The following is an 18,024-nucleotide window of genomic DNA, read 5'->3' as shown; positions in this document are numbered from 1 at the left end:
CATATTGGCATTGGGTTTTTGGGTTCAAGAGACCCCACTAAACTTTGGCAAATCCTATATTAAAAAAATCACCATTGATGAATAGAGCTAAATTCTCAGGTAAACGTCGAACATACACGTACGTAACTCCACGAGGTTTGTGAGGATGATTTGATATTGTATCAGTACGTACTTATATTCTTTAGACGGATATGAATCTGATCCGACTGTGAAAATATAAGCAAGCTAGAGTGTTGGTGGCGAGCGGTGACAGGAGGGAACGTCGTGCTGTGCTCACCGCATTGATCAGGCAAACTAAACAAGTCATAGCGATCTTCCTACTCCTGGTGTAAAACCAAGAAGCCCCAGCTCTCAAGCCGGCAAATGTCTCGCGGTCGCCGTTATTTATTGCAAATTTGGTCAACTCTCACATGCCGCCTGCCTTCTTCCTCCTCCCACCCCCGTCCCCATCCTCAGCCCCCAATAAATCTAGCCGCTGCTCGCCTCGCCGCTGCGCAATCATGCCCGCGCGCGAGAACCAGAGCCAAGAACCGGACGGCGTCCCACGATGGGGAGGCTATGCTCACGACGCTCAGTCTCTTTCCCTGTCCTCCTCCTCCTCTGCTGCCTCTCATGGCAGTCCTGCTGGCTCCTCCACGCCCTCCCGCTATGTACCGACTCAAGTGAGCACCGAAGCAGCAGCAGCAGCTGCTGCTGCTGAGCCTTTTCATTTGTCTTGACGATCGTCTGCGTTGTCCGTGGCTGGCTCGCGAGTCGCGATAGATTTTGGTGCTATCGGGTTTGCTTGCCGTTTGCAGGGGCGCCGGTGGCGCTGAACGGGACGCTGGGATTCTGCTCCTACAGAGGGAGCAGCTGCTGCGACGTCGCCGCGGACGCTGCGCTGCAGAAGCAGTTCAAGGCCATGAACGTCTCTGACGCACCGTGCGCTGCTGTCCTCAAGTCGGTCCTCTGCGCGGTAAGGACTAAGGATTGATATGTTCTTGCTCCCGTTCCCATTAGTGGGTAACGAACATAGGTCGTATTACTGCAACAAGCATGTGTGTTCATTGGGATGCACAGTACATGTTCGACGTTTTGCCTGGGCGGGGAAGTGGGGACGAAGGGCTTGCGCCCAGGTGTAACCTCGGTGGCAGCGTTGACCCGTCCTATTAGAAGTAGCTGAATCTCATGCTACGTTAGTACCTTTTCATATTTTCTCTCTGCCGTAGGTTTGTTATTAGTATTGCCATGAATCGGAGAACAATAGTTTCTTTTTTTTCTTTTTTTGAGGGAAAGAATAGTTTCTTCTTAAAAAAAGAATTCGGAGAAGGACAAATATTTATCCAAGTCTGCAAAAGGGTAAAAAGGTAGCACACGAGTCTAATTGCTACTTGTTGCTAGTATTTGCTAAGGACCATAATTTCTGTTTTTCTAGATGGAACTTGGGGAAAGCATTTTTACGTTTTGTGTCATCGTAATTACTGGTACCTGTTGGGATTTTTAGCCTGTGTATCAGGTTATTTTCCTTTATGGAATTATATTTTTGCTTTTATTAATAAGCAAAAAATGTTCATGCATGAAAGTAAAATTCAGAAAATAAATGTCTAGGTATAGCCAGGAAGGTTGCTCATCGGAACCTTAACCATAAAAACCTCTGAATCCAGAACAAACACACCCCAACAGTGATTTGTTAACTTGAATCTTATCCATGTACTACTAAAAACCCTCTCCTGGTTTCCATCACGCTTCATTGATACTCCCTCTGTTCCTAAATACTCCCTTCGTCCCATATTAAGTGACTCGAATTTGACCAAATATGGATGTATCTATACATGAAAATCGTCTAGATACATGTAATATTTCGTCACTTGATATGGGACGGAGGGAGTATAAGAAGTCCTAGCTTTGTACTAATTCAAAGTTCTCAAACTTTGACCAAATTGATAGAAAAATCTACCAACATCTACAAATCTAGTTTTATTAAATCCATCATGATATATAAATTCCATAGTATACTCATATGTTGTAAATGCTAGTATGTTTTTCTATAAACTTGGTCAAAATTTAAGAAGTTTGACTTAGGACAAAGCTAGGACTTCTCATATTTATGAACGGAGGGAGTACCTTATTGCCTTGATGCTGCACTGAACACTTCTGAACACCCTGGAACATCTGTTAATACAGTTTTGTTTGTTTTCAGAAATGCAATCCATTTTCAGCTGACTTGTTCAACTCAAGCTCAAAGATTCGTATGGTTCCTCTTCTGTGCAATTATACCTCTTCAGGAAGTCGTTCTTCTCAATCAAAAGATTCCACACAAGACTACTGCAAACTAGTTTGGGAAACGTGCAAAAATGTTACAATATTGAACTCTCCTTTTCAACCTTCCTTGCAAGGAAGTGCAAGACTTCCTAACTCATCATCAAAGCTTATTGATGTCTGGCAGTCAGAAAGTACCTTCTGCACATCGTTTGGTGGCTCATCTAATGACCAGTCAGTATGCTTCGATGGAAATGCAATTTCGTTTAACACTACTGAACCACCACCCTCTCCTAAAGGGGTATGCCTTGAGAAAATTGGTGACGGGTCATACCTAAACATGGCCCCTCACCCTGATGGATCCAACAGAGTTTTCTTGTCTAACCAAGCGGGAAAGATATGGTTGGCAAATGTCCCAGAACAAGGCTCTGGAAGTACTCTACAATTTGATGAGGCGAACCCATTTATCGATCTAACTGATGAAGTGCATTTAGATTCTGAGTTTGGACTCATGGGTATAGCATTTCATCCAAAGTTTGCTACCAATGGGCGCTTCTTTGTTTCTTATAACTGTGATAGAACCCAATCACCTAGCTGTGCTGGTAGGTGTTCATGCAATTCTGATGTTGAATGTGACCCTTCAAAGCTCGGCACTGATAATGGTGCCCCACCATGCCAGTACCAAGTTGTTGTTTCAGAGTATTCTGCAAAAGCCTCCTCATCAAATATTTCTGCGGTATGCATTTGGATACCCTCTTTTGCGCAGATCTTGATACAATATTATTTTTTACCCTTATTTCATTGTTGTTATTTTCTCATACTCCCGGTGGCATAATGCCATTCTCATTAGTATTGGTTTGCTTTGTAGGTAACATCAGCTAATCCATCTGAGGTAAGAAGGATATTTACAATGGGACTGCCATATAGAGCTCACCACGGAGGACAAATCCTTTTTGGGCCTGCAGATGGTTATCTCTACCTTATGATGGGGGATGGTGGAAAAAAAGGCGACCCATTCAATTTCTCTCAGAACAAGAAATCACTTCTTGGGAAAATAATTAGGCTTGACATTGACGATGTACAAAGTAAGTTAGCCCTTGCAATAAGGATCTTAGTTTCATTTCTTTCATAATTGCATCTGATTAAGGCTTATCATTTGGGTAAAACGTTTGATTTTTTTAATGATGCTAACTGAACAGCCTGCAAATCAAACTAAGGAACATCAGGATCATGCCGTTTCCACACTAATTTTGTGAGCAGATGTTAGCTATGTTCAGATGGTTGCGATTATTAAATATAGCTGACAGTGGTCATTAGCTGCCTTTATTGCCGATTTTAAATCACATTAACTTACTAATTATTATTTTTGAGAAACATTAACTTACTAATTTTGTGTATGGCTAGACGATAATGTCGATTTAAATTTAAACTTTTACTTCCTATTTTGGTTCAAGGCCAGGCTTCAATGTCGATTTAAACTTGTAGACTTTTCTGGGAATTAGTTTGATTGCTTGCTGTCGGTCGACTTTATTTTCTCAGATGAACTGTGAAGTTTTTAGAAATTTTATAGATTGAAAAAGCAGTAGCATAGGCAGTTAATGCGGCACCACAAAAATTGATTTTGGTTATGTTTTTGCTCCGAGGTCCTTCTAATTTCTGTTTTTCAGGCCAGAATCAAATCAGTAACCAGAGCTTGTGGGGTAACTATTCAATTCCGAAGGACAATCCGTTTGTTCAAGATAGTGACTTACAACCAGAGACTTGGGCTTTGGGATTTAGGAACCCATGGAGATGCAGTTTTGATTCTGAGAGGTCTTCCTACTTCTATTGTGCAGATGTTGGACAGGTATTTTCAAGACTAAGCAATACATCACATTTAATTTGCTTGTTGCTCAATCTTCATTGATAAATTTAACTGTATTTATAGTGAAGTTGCTTGATTATCCTACTCTACATATGATAGTCTTGAATTTGTATTATTTCGAATTTATATTGCATTCAGTGCTTCTGGGGCTTTGATGGAATCTTGACATGAGTATCGGACTGATATAACTCAAAATACTCCCTTTTCATTCTCAAGGCTCAGATCTTTATAACCTTTATTATTGCACTAGCTTTCGACATTTTCATCTACTTCTAGTATTCCTAATCTCTAATTCTGTGTTTAACACGTACATGTTTCACAGTTTCAGCCTTCATCATGGGTCATGTTTCAGCATTGATACAAGATTCTTTAAACCTCTTATGATCATCATATTTTGTGAAGCTTGAGTTTCATAATTTATGACGTATCTAGGATTTTACCACTGGGGGTGCCACACTTTGCACACTCAATTTAACTACCATGTGTGAACGTCATTCGACAAAAATTCAAAATTTGTCAAAATTTCGATGCAAATTATTATGGTGGACCGAGGTGAAATACATGAGTATGCGAACAATGCAAATTTGACACCCATATTTAATTTTTGTGGAAATTACAGTACATAACACATTGCTGGGTAGTTTCACACTTGTTCTACAGTAAGAACCCCAGCAAGTTTCACTGGGCCTAGCTAACCTCATCTCCCGATTTAATCCACAATCACTTTCTGTCTCACCATCTTCAAGTGTTTTGATAATTTCTTGACCTCTAAGATTTCGGACTATATAATGGCACTTACAAGTGGGCAGTGGAATTAGAGTTTGGATGATTAGTTCGTGCATTGGTGGTTCACCTATGGGCTTTGGTCCTGTGGTTCTTGGGCAGCAGATCAGCAGAGTAAATATATACTAGTACATGGAAAAAGTTTTGCTTTTTTTTTTCTCGAACACGCCGAGCGGCGTGTCATTTTCATTAAGAAGAAGGCGCAAGAAGCGCAAGTACAAAGGCAGCCCGAAGAGCAAAATGCTCAAAAACAGCAAAAAGGAAACAGCAAGAAGAAGAAGAAGGCAGGATGGGCTCCAGGCCCCTATACAGAAGGACTAAGCCCGGCATCGGGGGGCCGGGAGTGAAGGGGGAGGCGGTCGAGCTGTCGAGCGCCGGCAGCATGCCAAAGATCCGCCTCCACGAAGATATCCTCAACGAGACGAGCAACCACCGGAGAGGCCCCCTCGAAGACGCAAGTGTTACGGAGCTTCCAAATCCGCCAGAGGGAGAGATTGATTAACGTCCTGATGGCCTTCGCGTTCCTCCGGAGCCTACGAGCCCCATCCAAAAGCCAATCGACCAGGCTTTCCGAGGGGCGAGGCAAGCAGCAAAGAGCCCCAACTCTGGACAGGACGGCATGGAGAACTGCCTTCGAGAAGGAACAGCCAAGGAGAAGATGGGCCATGGATTCCGGCACCTGATCACAAAGAGGGCATCGCACATTGGAGGGAAGGTTGCGACGCTCGAGGCGATCAGCAGTCCAACAGCGATTGGCACAAGCAAGCCAAACCCAGATACGACACTTCAGGGGCGACCAACATCACCAAATTTGCGACCAAGGGGCGAAGCTCGGGCGATCGGCAAAGAAGTGAAGAAATGCCGATTTAGCAGAATAAACGCCCGCCGACGACCAGGTCCAGTGGAGAACATCCTCCTGACCGGGATGGAGTGTCACCGACGCGAGAGAATCAGCCAAGCGGAGAAATTCGGCCAAGCCTTGGGCATTAAGGGGGCCCAAAATGTCCTGAATCCAGGCACTCTCCGCAAGGCCGTCAGCCACCGTGCGGGAGCGGGAGGCCCCGTGACCGACCACGGCAAAGATACCCAGGGCGAGGAACATAATCGACCGGCCATCGATCCAGCTGTCTGTCCAAAAGAAAGTAGAACGACCGTCTCCCACAATCGAGCAACAAGCCGCCCGGAAAAGGGAGAGAATCTGTGACCGAAACCGGATGCGGAAGGAGGCCCAAGGCTTATCAACCGCGGTGCGTTGGAGCCAAGGCCATCGGAGCTGAAGAGCGGTGCTCACGAGGTTGGCATTCCGAACACCAAGACCACCCAGCCGGACAGGGAGGCAAACCTTGGCCTTGGATGGCGTGCCATGCCACCCCACTGGATCCGCCCAATGTATAGATACAACAAACAACGGTGTTTCACCCATAAACCACCACATTAAGGAAAGTAGGGTGATGATTTTGATTTATTTCTCTCAGGTATGCCTTTTCTCGGTTATTTTGAAAGAACAGAACTACTGCTGGTTCAATACAAACTTTTGAACAAACCATGATTTCATAGGTTGACCTCGGCAGAAATTGCATTTTGGTCTGTCCATCTAATCTCAATGGTGTTTTTACCTCACTTATGCAGGATGCATATGAAGAGGTAGATTTGATCTCCAAGGGTGGAAACTATGGGTGGCGGGCATATGAGGGCCCATATACTTATGATCCAGAATGGGCACCTGGAGGGAATACATCACTTAGTTCCATAAATGCCATCTTCCCTGTCATGGGCTACAATCATTCTGCTGTCAACAAGAACGTTGGATCTGCATCAATTACAGGCGGATTTGTCTATCGAGGTTCCACAGATCCCTGCTTATATGGAAGGTATACAGCCTTTTCCTGTCAGGAACTTCCTATTGCATTTCCTTGTTTTCGAGGAACGAGATCTAGAATCGAATGGCGCAAAAGTTAGTCCTTTTTTTTTTCCTTCAGCAGCTCGAGTAATTGCCACATCTCTAGTCTTGCACTCTGATAATCATGGTTTTCAAATCATTACGCCACCTGCTATATCCTTACTTTACCATCTCGACGAGTCAACACTATAACTTTCTGCTATGTTCAGATAACTTCTATTGCATGAGTTGATTGCAATTTCAATGCGTAACATTGTGCACCAAATTCCGGGTTATAAGCATTTAAGGATATAAAAACATATTCACACACGGTGCAAACTCTACCAAATAAATAAATGTTTAAATAAGCAAAAGTACAACTTTAGCACGGTGAACATTATTCTTCAATCCCCACTTTGCCAGGGAAGTAATGCTCTTGTCTTCCTAGTTTCCTACTTCATCTCCCCTTGTATAGCCCCTTTTTTGTTTTTCCTTTTGCTTTCTCCTTCTTTTGTTTCTCCTTTCTTTCTTTTTTCTTTTTTTCTTGTTGACCTGCTCGGGTTTTGTTTGTACTGGTGCTTCTTGCGCTTTCTTCTTAACGAATATGACATGATGCTCGGCATGTTCGAGAAAAAGAAAAGTTTCCTACTTCATTTACCATCGATAAGCTGCAGGCGCCAAGCAGCTTAGCTTCGTCTTTACAACCTTTATCATAAATGATTTCGTCGTTAGCTTTATCATCGCCCAACATGATTTCAGGTATATTTACGCGGACCTATACGCATCAGCAATGTGGACTGGCTCAGAGACCCCACAGAGCAGCGGAAACTACACCTCCACTCTGACACCATTCAGCTGCTCCAAGAACTCTCCGATGCCCTGCGAATCCGCAGACGGAGGCTCTACCCTGTCGTTGGGCTACATATTCTCCTTCGGCGAGGACAACAGCAAGGACATCTTCGTTTTGGCGAGCAAAGGCGTCTACCGGGTTGTCCGGCCTAGCTTGTGTGGCTACACTTGCCCCACGGAGAAACCAGCAACCGATAATGGAACAGCGACACCTTCTGGCCCTTCGTCGTTAGCCTCGGCGACACGGGTGTGGAAGTCAATGGCAGTGTCCTTGGCGTTTGTTGTATATATACTGTACTTCTGAGCTTTATGCGGTTATGCCTGTGTAAAATAGTACTGTTTTGTTCTAGTATTTTGTACAGCATGCACGGGGGACTTTGTGATGCTTGATTTTCATTCAAACTTTATGTGGTTTATGGCTTGCGGAACTTTCTCTTTCGGTTTCTATCCCCAAAGTTTGTAACCACAGATATAGATGTATGGCTGCCAAATCTGAACTAAGATAATACAGTATACATATCGGGCTTCTGGAATGACGACTCTCCAGCCGGGGAAGAATGAATGTGTTGGCGATCGATTCGCCGAACCAACTCTGTTAAGTTGCTACTCATCTGCAAGCTCCTCCGTCCTTGTCTTCCCCCTTGTACGCATTAGCCTAGGTGGCCGTCATCGGGTTCAGAAAATACGGGAAGAAGCTCGTCGCTGTACGTTCTTCTGTCTTGCTTCCTGTCGGGAAACGCATCGTTAACCGAATATGCCCTCCCCTCTCCATTCATTCTGCGGTTAGTTGCCCGTGATCCTCCCTCCAGCAATCGTGCGGACGTGTGGACGGCCAAGAAGCAAAGATGAGCTTGTTTATCATACGGGCACTCCATAATACAATCATTCCCAGGACGCAAAAAATAAAAGTAGAGAATCAAGCTTAAGAAGAATCCAATCCCTCGGAAAATCCCTTTGCCCCCCGCTCTCGTCGACTTTTTCGACGAGCCTGGGGACCGAACCTAATAATAAGGGGATGATAGCACGTACGTGGCGTACGTGGTAGCCCGTGACAGCTGCTGCAACGGCAAGGTGCCGCGCGCCGGCATAACTCGGCCTGACCTGCATAGATAAATTAGTCCGGTCTGGGGAGGGATTGGTTAATCTAATTATTCTTTTCGAAAACAACGTACGTAGCGCGTTCGTTCGTCCTCGGCTCGATCCACCGGCCGGCCGGCCGCGCGCGCCCGTATACGTATATACGACGTCATGGGCGGGCATGACCTACGTGCGAAAAGAATTATTATTTGGCCCCCGATCTCCCTTCTTCGTGCGCGTGGATTTGGGGCGCACGTTGTTCCTAGCTGTTGCACGGAACAGAGCAGAAGGGCGCGTACGTGCCACCTGTCCTGTGATATGAATCCATGGAGCATGGTGGTGCCATGGATGATGATGATGGGAGTAATGCCTTCACCTTCGTCGTGCTCCCCCTCACCACGACCATGTACTTCCTGCCCACATTTATAAGCACTCGCCCACGCCTCGTCTTTCCCTCCAGACCACACCTCCCTGCATACCTACCTAGCTCCAAATCCCAATCCATGGAGTCCGCCGCGCCCTCCCCGCTCCGGTGGGTGCTCTCCGTCGCCGCGGGGGGCCTCTTCGCCCTCTTCCTCCTCCTCGCTTCCTCCTCAATCCCTTTCCCCTCCACTTCCCTCTTCTTCACCCCCACCACCCCTGCCTCCCCCTCTCCCCCGCCCCCGCCGCGCTTCGCGTACCTCATCTCGGGCTCAGCGGGCGACGCGGCCATGCTACGGCGGGTCCTCCTGGCCCTCTACCACCCGCGGAACCACTACATCCTGCACCTGGACGCGCAGGCGCCGGACTCGGACCGCGCGGGGCTCGCCGCCTTCGTGGCGTCCCACCGTGTCCTCGCCGCGGCGCGCAACGTGCGCGTGGTGGAGAAGGCCAACCTCGTCACCTACCGCGGGCCGACCATGGTGACCACCACGCTGCACGCGGCGGCGGCGTTCCTGTGGGGGGAAGGGCGTGGGAAGGGCGCCGACTGGGACTGGTTCGTCAACCTCTCCGCCTCCGACTACCCGCTCGTCACCCAGGACGATCTCATGGACGTGTTCTCGGGCCTGCCCAGGGGGCTCAGCTTCATCGACCACACCAGCGACATCGGCTGGAAAGCGTGCGTGCCGGTTAAATTCTGCTCTTCTCATAAGATTGGAATGGAGAGCTGATCGCCTGATCCTCGATCGTTTTCTCTGTTCATTGTGATTGAATTGCGGGTTTGTGTCAGGTTCGCGAGGGCGATGCCGATGATCGTCGACCCGGGGCTCTACATGGACAAGAAGGACGATCTGTTCTGGGTGCCCCAGAAGCGGAGCTTGCCCACCGCCTTCAAACTCTTCACCGGTATGCAAAAAATGCTGCTGCTGCTGCCTGCTGCAAATTTGTCCATGGATTTACTCTGGTGCACTGCATCCCATGATGAACTTTAATGTTTGCGCTACGGCACGCGCGCGTGGATGCCAATGTCTCTTCCTAGGAAAATGCCATCGTCTCCGATTGTCACATAGCAAGTTAATTACTGGTATTAATTAGATTAGGTTCTTTCTGCTGCGTAGTGTTTGTCGCCGCTGTGTGTCCACTTTGACACGATACTTATCCCTGACTTCGTAACCTAAGATAATTAACTTCCTTGTACTAATCATTCAGGACCAAGTCGCCAGCTGCATTCCGGTTACAATATTGTTTCATTTGTGGTTTGCGCATTAGCTACTTTGACCTAAGAAATCATGGTGCGGTGCACGTTGCATGTATACTACAGAAGAACATCAGGATTCGATGGCAACCACATCCAAGAATTAAAACATCTTGATTACAGCAACTATCCCATACTAGATCGATTATATGCGACCAGAAAACTATTTGATCTTTGGATATGTAAACCTATCTTTTTACAGCAGTAAACAGTCAACACACTTCATCCATAAACTCTCCCCTGTGACAGAAGTTCCAAATTCAGAAGACAACTAATAAGCCCTCCTCTCTGTTTTTTCCAGGCTCAGCGTGGATGGTGCTATCGAAGCCGTTCGTGGAGTACCTGATCTGGGGGTGGGACAACCTGCCCCGGACGGTGCTCCTGTACTACGCCAACTTCATCTCCTCCCCGGAGGGCTACTTCCACACGGTGGCCTGCAACGCCGAGGAGTTCCGCAACACCACCGTCAACAGCGACCTGCACTACATCGCCTGGGACAACCCGCCGATGCAGCACCCGCACCTGCTCACCCTCGCCGACTGGGACGGCATGGTCGGCAGCGAGGCCCCCTTCGCGCGCAAGTTCCGCCGCGACGACCCCGTGCTCGACCGGATCGACGCCGACCTCCTCTCCCGCGCCCCCGGCTCGCTCGCGCCCGGAGGGTGGTGCAGATCCGCCGCGGCCGCTGGGGAAGGGGAAGGGGAGGGACGGTCAGGGGGTGCCGGGGAGAGTAATAACCGGACCGGCGGCGGCGAGGATCCGTGCACTGCTGTCGGGGACGCGGCGCTCCTGCGGCCGGGGCCTGGAGCGGCGAGGCTGCGGCGGCTCGTGTCGTCGCTGCTGTCGGAGGAGAACTTCCGGCCGAAGCAGTGCAAACTAGTAGAGCCTGTTGCCGCTGCGGATGATAAAAAGAAAGATGTAGGACAGAGCTCGGATGGCGGGGCATGAGCTGCTATGCTAATTGCTAATGTTCTTCCTGGATGGCAATTCAGCGTCACACCTTGAGGCAGTGTATAGTCGATTTTAATTTGTTACCGGGAGTGAGATTTCTCGGCATGTAGGTGATACCTCACGACGGTAAATGATGCTAGCTGCCGGGCACTTGGGATATACCAACACATCTACGGGGGATGAGGAATGTGCCCAATTTATACCATATAATTTTTCCTTTACCAGTATTCATACTCCATTTATTTATACCTCTCGTTGTCGATCTCTGTATCATTTTTTATTTTTTGAGACAGAGCTGTCCATCTCTTTAGCTGCTGTGCTTTTTTTTAGGGGATTTAGCTTTTTTTTTTTAGCTGATGTGCTTCTCTGTTTGTTGCGGTGCCGGCTTTCTTTAAAGCACAGGTGGGCTGACTCAGCGCAACACAAGGCCCAACTGAGGCCACTGGGCAATCGGCGGCCTGACGAGGCCCGTCCATACCAGCACATGGCCTGTTCAAATCCAGCGTGATAAAACTTATTTGCCGCTACAAATTTTCATGGACGATTGAGCATTGTGTGTTAAAAGTTACTTCAATTCCTCTGTTCCTATCTTTCTGTGAAGTTAATTTTTTAAAACTTTGACCAAGTTTACACAAAAAATTATTAATATCTATGACTCTAAATTAGTTCCATTAAGTCCACGATGATATACATTTTCATAATATACTTATTTTATATTCTAGGTGTTGATACATTTTTCTATAAGTTTGGTCAAACTTTAAGAAGTTTGAATTAAGACAAATTATGACTTCTTATATTTAGGAAAGGAGGCAGTATCGGTTCAAACATGGTCCCGTAGAATTTGTGACGGCTGCTCGAAAAAAGAACAGGTTAATAACAGCTGGCTCTAGATCAAGCATGGAGCAATTTTTTCCTAGAGAAACTGGGATTTGGGTAACCGATATGACACATACTCTCTCTTCATGAGTAAGTGTACTTTTAGGTTTTATCTTAAGTCAAACATTTCTAGATTTAGTCAACTCTGTTAAAAAGAGTAGCAGCATATAAAACATTTTAAAACGGATCTAATGATACTAACTTAGTGTCATAAATGTTGCTACGTTTTTTATAAAAATTTTAACTTAGGACAAAACCTATAAATACAAACTTATTTGCGAACGGTGTGAGTACGTAGTACTCTCTACACACAACCATGTAGTGGACACAAATAATTTGATGTTCATTTGTGTCTTGACTTCGAAATTTCCAGAAAATAAAACTTTTTATCTAGGAAATGTGGTTAACGGCGCCCGCTAACCAAAACCTTGCCATGGATCGCCGAAAGCAACCACATACTACTGCCCACGCATGTACTGGACTGACTCAATTCGCAACTTAGTCGTTATCACTTAGCAGTAGCCAGTAGCGTACCGCCTGCCTCTGTTCCTGGCTTCTTGCTATACATATTCCCCGTATCTGCGTTCATGCAGCTAGCCAGTCATGCATGTCCTCCTTGGACTCCGTCTCTCAGCTGGCGGCAGGAATATTTTCATGGAGAGGAATTTTTTGCGGCAGTGGCCCGTCAACGTTTTTGTCAATACTGTCTTCCTCCGGAAATTATTGACAAAACTAGCCTGACGGAAAGCTTAAAAAGAAACACGTGGACTTTCCGCCAATGACATTGGCGGAATGTACTGTACACGGACTGTATTGTCGGAAAACGCTTTTGTCCCTTTTCCATCAATGCCATTGACAAAAAGACCTTTCCGCCAATGCCATGGGCGGAAAGGCCTTTCACCAGGCTACTTTTGCAATTTCGTTTTGAAGGAGGTTGAATTTGTCAAAAAAAAAATGCCGGGGGCCACTGCCGGAAAAAAAATCGCGAGCGACCGAGTCCCAATACTCTCATGCACACAACTAAGCTACCCTACCAATCTTACTGTATACACATAGTAGTAGCTTAGTTGTGTACTTGTGTCGCCATCGATCGACCGTCGTCGTCAATCATCACTGCATGCCTCAGGCAACTCGCCGTACGTATCGATCCAGCGATAACATCATCGGGATTCAAGGCTCGAATTAGCTATATGCAACGATCCTCAAAATGCGCGTCTCGATAGCAGCACACAGGAGAAAGAAGAAAATAAAGAAGGTAAAGGGGGAGGGAAGAAGATGCCGCTGCTGCCTCCAGGCATGTGTCTGCGTGCAAAAGAGGACCGAGCCCAATCACGGAATCACTCGCTACCAATGGCGACGTTGCCCAAGAATCAAGATGGACGAGCGCAGATCACAAGAGAACCTCTCCTGCTATACTCCGATCCGTAGCAGCTGCCGTGCCGACCCAATATGCATGATCGCCTACACGGCTGCACACCCCAACGTCTGGAATTTCAGGTTGTATAATTGATCGTTCATGGTTACACGCATGCAAGTACGTGACAGAGACTCGGAGAAAATGGTACACTCGTTCGTTCGAGATCCCTTTGCTCCTTTCGAGTCCTTTAGCATGCAAGCAGATATATACGGCCCAATAATTAAAGAGATCATTGGGAAGAATGAAAGCTAGACACCTAGTAGTCGTTTCAGGAAAAAGAAGAAGCTAGAATCTGTCGTGACAAGAATCTTTGAGTCGTGTGAGCTTTTACTCTGTGTGAAACTGTGAACGCAGTAATACGCTTGGAGTTGGAGTGCTCCTTTTAACACCATTAACCCCTCCAAAAGAAGAAAAAGGAAAGGAAAAAAGAATACAAAACCCTCGTCAAGAGAGATCAGAACACTTTGGCCAAAGCAAGCGAGTACATGAATACTTATATAAGTATATAACTCTCCCTCGACGACCATCATGAGCACCACCATGGCTGTTGCAAGTAGCCATGGAACCTTCCATTGCCACTTCAATGTTGTGCTCGATCGGTGTTTTTGGCCTTTGGATCTCGGCAGTTTACGCGCCTAAATGCCTGTCGACGCTCTACACTCGCCTCGCCGGTGCGTCTCCCCATCTGGTTCTCCTGATAAAGCAAACGCATCATGGTCAGCAAAACATGCATGCAGAGAGAAAAAGCAATTAAACCGGTGAACCGAGGTCAGTTTGCAAAACATGCATGCACTAGCTAGCTCGTTTGATGGGCCCCGTATATATTTATGCATGTCTGGTTCATGATTAGTAGGACGATCTAGATGACTAAATACTGCATGGTTCTGCACACTTCAATCATTTGTTTGCCAGTATATGGAGTAATAGAGGCGAGCTGCAAACATTTCTGGAGCAAAGAAGGGTGAAATGAACTAAAACTAACCACATGCTTTGCATTATACTCCTATATACTAGTAGGAAGGAATAATGTACTAACAGACATGAGATAAATTAAGTACGATACCTATTGTGAATCGGATCAGGCCCGTTGGGCACCTTCCTCTTGCTGTCCTTGTACGTATCATCCAATGCAGCCTTCTCGGAAGGCACCGTTGTTGCAGCGGCAGCAACCGGCGGCGGCGGCGCCACATCAGTGGCAGATATTGCAGCTGGACCAGGAGCACCGGTGCCAACGTTAGTTGCCCCACCGGTCCTAATGCCGTTTGCCATTGTCGTCGACAAGAGCACGACGACGACGACCAAGGCCAGCCCACTGATCCGGCATCGACCACCAATACTGCCGCCCATTGTGAAGAACTGCCCACGGCCCCTTCTTCTTTGCCTGTCAGATGATCGGGTGACCGATCACGACAGACTTAATTCTCTAGCGACTTGCTTCACAAGTGCTATATATGTCTCCTCTCCTTGGGATGCCGTAGAGAAGAACAGTATGGGGGCAAACAGATGATGGCGTGCTAGCTAGCTAGGGAAGAAATGGGTATTGGCCACAAAGAGAATAGGTGGAGTTCCTTTCTTGGGGGCAATGGGGAGTAATGGAGAGTGACAAGTGTCAAGTGGCCGGGCAGGGAGGGAAGGAGTGTGTGTGGTACTATGATATGCTATAGCTTACCTACACATGATCTTCTATATATACTCCTACAATGGAAATCTGTTCTTCTCGCTTTGATCCCCTGACGTTGATATATGGACAGGGATGTGGCGAGGCTCTGGTTTCCTTCCCTTTGTTGCTTGGCTCGAAAAAAAGCAGCAGAAATCAGGAGCAGCACACAGCAGGTCTAGTCGTGATCAGCCTACGCATAAATAGGCGCAGAATAAGTTGTTGTGCCCGAGGAAGACAGGGAGGTTCCAAAATAGTATCGGCACCTATCTACTACCAGTACTCGAATAGATCATCTAGATATATGTGCAGTGCAGGGGCCTACGAACTGATCCTTCTCTGAACTCTGAACAAGCTGTAAAATATTTACAAAGAAAGTGGTAGGAGGAGTATCAGATATGGTCGCTTTATACGTTGTTCCTCCGGCATGGCTCCAATGATTCCACTACCATATGGTTCTGGTTGATGGCGACATGTGATGTGAGCATCGTATCGTATCAGCTAAACAGAGAGCCAAGACAGTCAGGGGAACCGGAACGCAGGACTGGTGGTGGTCATCAGGTCATTTCTTGGTTCCCCTCTTCCTTCCTTTGTTGGATTTTGGGGTTGGGATCGAAAGCGACCATGTGATCTCGATCGATGCACTTCTCCTTGGCTTTGAGTTTGGTTCGGGGCTCCGTTCCCAAACCGGACGGACGGACGGACTCATCGCTGTCCCTTGTGCCTGCTGCCTCCTGTTTTAATTAGCTCTCTCGGCCAATGGCCATGGCGCATCGCTATCGTCCCCTTATACTGGAATCATAGCTGCTCTCCCGGAGAGATTTTCCTGCTTTTGAGAGGGCCAACCACCCGGCCAGGTTGGCGTACATCGCCGTTCATGGATATCGCTATCGCCTGGAATCAATCTCCTGCCGCGGCAGGGAGACAGGATGGGGGAATGTTTCTTTGACCGGATGGGTCCCTGCTTCCTTTCCTTTGGACCGTGGAGCTCTGTCATTCTCGTTCGAAGGGCGGAGGAAGGTTAGTTTGTGCGCGCGCGGCGTGGCGTGCTGCAATGAGTGCTGGCACCGGGCTGCCACGCCTCAAGCCACCACAAGCAGATTGGTGGTTTGGCTTGCCTCTCGCCAAGTGTTAATTGGTTCTTAATTTTGATGTACAAATTCGACGAGAAAGGAAAATGCTAATCATAGGTCGGGGGTTGAACGTCCCTTCATGTGAAATCTCTATTGCCTCTTTATGTTCAGTTTTGCAATTTCTGAAATGTGTTAGGCCTCTCATGATGCTACTAGGTGGCGTTATCTCTAGCATCTGTATTATTAGTAAGAGACAACACATAGAAGACTATTCATTGGAAGATAACTTAGTTGAATTTATTTTACAATTCCTTGCGTGACACATGAATTTATTTTTCGGAGCCAAGTGCAAGGAGTGCTTTCTGGAGTAACACATGGTACCCTCCAATGAAGAGCTATCCAGGATAGGTGTTTTTCTCTTTTTTAGATCTAGGTTTCCAAATCGTGAACGTTTTCACCGTTATATTTTTATCGACGAGAGTTTTTTTTTATCTAGATCCCATATTTATATGTGTTGACGAAAATAATTCTTCCCATTTTTATCCTCCCATGATAGTTATTATTGTTACTCTTAAGTGTCCTATCTAACAATGATGTGACACAAAAATGGCACAACAATAACGATACGCGAGACGCTATGAAACAGGAAACATGATATAGACACAATACAATATGAACGTAAGACGTTAGGTAGAACATCATGTAACATGAGGCAGAAAATTTTTGGACACAAAAGTTTCAAGACAGCTGCGAGATACAAGGCAGGACAAAGGCACAAGGTATGACAACCACGCATGAAAATTTGCGAGACTTTAGGAAGGATAAAATTGTTATAAATGTTTTCAAGAAAACCTATCAATATGAGATCTACTGAGTATTTTTCAATCTCTCATCACGAATGGTCGACATCGAAAATAGACTGTAAATTGGATGGTCTTTCAAAGATATTACATTTTGAATTTTAGATCTAGAAAAAGAAAACTCATCTCCCACGTACTCAGCACATGTCGCACCCAATTGATTGTGTCGAAGATCGCAAGCGAGGCCTTGGCATGGAAGCAGGCGCAGCTAATTGGAGACTTAGGTTTTAGCTTCGAGTGACAAGAGGGGGATGATCCGTGGAGAGACATGGGTTGAATCTTTCGTAATTTAACTCTTGTTCTCGGCTTTCTTCTATAAATGATGATACATCCCCTTGGGGTATTCTTGAAAAAAGAAACACATGTGGCGCTAGGAGGCCTCTGAGGGGTCAACAAAACAGAATACTCCCTCTGATCCTAAATTAAACTAAAACAACGACAAGTATTTAGAATCGCGAGTAATAAAGTACACAAAAATTAATGGAGCAAATGAAGTTGTGGCAATCACCACAACGCCGTTTCAGTTCCAGCCCTCGATTTTTGCGGGCCTAAATTCGTCTGTAATTTGCTGTTCTGACTCCTACCGGGCTTGTCTAGTCTAGAAGCTAACGACCAAAAAGTTTATGGCCCAAGGAACAGCCCGTCTGCCCAAGGTCTCAGAGCGAAGACGTCTGGATCTTCACTAACTCACTACTAGTACCTATTTTGCCAAAGTCTCGTTTGTAGCAGCACCAGCCCAAGTAAACCTAGCGACTGGGCTTGGGCCGAGCATACCCTTTTGTCTACGAACGAGAATTGTCTCTTCTTCTGTACTATTTCTTCGAA

The 18,024-nt window shown here is 46.5% G+C and overlaps 3 protein-coding genes and 1 long non-coding RNA gene across 4 annotated transcripts; 3 read left to right on the top strand and 1 right to left on the bottom strand.

Annotated features, from left to right (window-relative positions):
* Positions 1–430: 430 nt before the first annotated feature.
* On the top strand, positions 431–8,146 carry LOC100846860 (HIPL1 protein). Its single transcript, XM_003559509.4, has 7 exons — positions 431–662; positions 798–955; positions 2,180–2,974; positions 3,107–3,323; positions 3,906–4,084; positions 6,515–6,756; positions 7,524–8,146. The coding sequence occupies exons 1-7, from the start codon at positions 548–550 to the stop codon at positions 7,915–7,917; spliced, it is 2,100 nt and encodes a 699-aa protein (XP_003559557.1). The 5' UTR covers positions 431–547; the 3' UTR covers positions 7,918–8,146.
* A 761-nt stretch (positions 8,147–8,907) lies between these two features.
* LOC100846550 (beta-glucuronosyltransferase GlcAT14B) lies at positions 8,908–11,626 on the top strand. The gene is made up of 3 exons (XM_014897538.2): positions 8,908–9,789; positions 9,901–10,016; positions 10,667–11,626. Exons 1-3 carry the CDS (start codon positions 9,017–9,019, stop codon positions 11,311–11,313), a joined length of 1,536 nt encoding a protein of 511 aa, XP_014753024.2. The 5' UTR covers positions 8,908–9,016; the 3' UTR covers positions 11,314–11,626.
* A 2,276-nt stretch (positions 11,627–13,902) lies between these two features.
* On the bottom strand, positions 13,903–15,352 carry LOC106865890. Its single transcript, XM_014897539.2, has 2 exons — positions 14,673–15,352; positions 13,903–14,303 (listed from the first exon to the last, which is right to left on the bottom strand). Exons 1-2 carry the CDS (start codon positions 14,954–14,956, stop codon positions 14,264–14,266), a joined length of 324 nt encoding a protein of 107 aa, XP_014753025.1. The 5' UTR covers positions 14,957–15,352; the 3' UTR covers positions 13,903–14,263.
* Positions 14,239–16,661, top strand: LOC106865891. Its single transcript, XR_001405463.2, has 2 exons — positions 14,239–14,377; positions 15,361–16,661. It is a non-coding gene; the product is annotated as an uncharacterized LOC106865891 (long non-coding RNA).
* The last annotated feature ends 1,363 nt before the right edge of the window (positions 16,662–18,024 follow it).

Source organism: Brachypodium distachyon, chromosome 1, assembly GCF_000005505.3.
Source record: "Brachypodium distachyon strain Bd21 chromosome 1, Brachypodium_distachyon_v3.0, whole genome shotgun sequence".
In the NCBI taxonomy this organism is placed as follows: Eukaryota; Viridiplantae; Streptophyta; class Magnoliopsida; order Poales; family Poaceae; genus Brachypodium; species Brachypodium distachyon.
The sequence above is the reverse complement of the archived record's forward strand: the minus strand, read 5'-3'. Positions and strand labels throughout refer to the sequence as shown.

Coding starts and splice junctions, on each gene's coding strand:
- LOC100846860 (XM_003559509.4), top strand. CDS start 548: ATGGGGAGGCTATGCTCACGACGCTCAGTCTCTTTCCCTGTCCTCCTC. Junction 663..797: donor CCCGCTATGTACCGACTCAA/GTGAGCACCGAA, acceptor TGCCGTTTGCAG/GGGCGCCGGTGGCGCTGAAC. Junction 956..2,179: donor TCAAGTCGGTCCTCTGCGCG/GTAAGGACTAAG, acceptor GTTTGTTTTCAG/AAATGCAATCCATTTTCAGC.
- LOC100846550 (XM_014897538.2), top strand. CDS start 9,017: ATGGAGCATGGTGGTGCCATGGATGATGATGATGGGAGTAATGCCTTC. Junction 9,790..9,900: donor AGCGACATCGGCTGGAAAGC/GTGCGTGCCGGT, acceptor GGTTTGTGTCAG/GTTCGCGAGGGCGATGCCGA. Junction 10,017..10,666: donor CGCCTTCAAACTCTTCACCG/GTATGCAAAAAA, acceptor TGTTTTTTCCAG/GCTCAGCGTGGATGGTGCTA.
- LOC106865890 (XM_014897539.2), bottom strand. CDS start 14,956: ATGGGCGGCAGTATTGGTGGTCGATGCCGGATCAGTGGGCTGGCCTTG. Junction 14,304..14,672: donor CCTGATCCGATTCACAATAG/GTATCGTACTTA, acceptor TTGCTTTATCAG/GAGAACCAGATGGGGAGACG.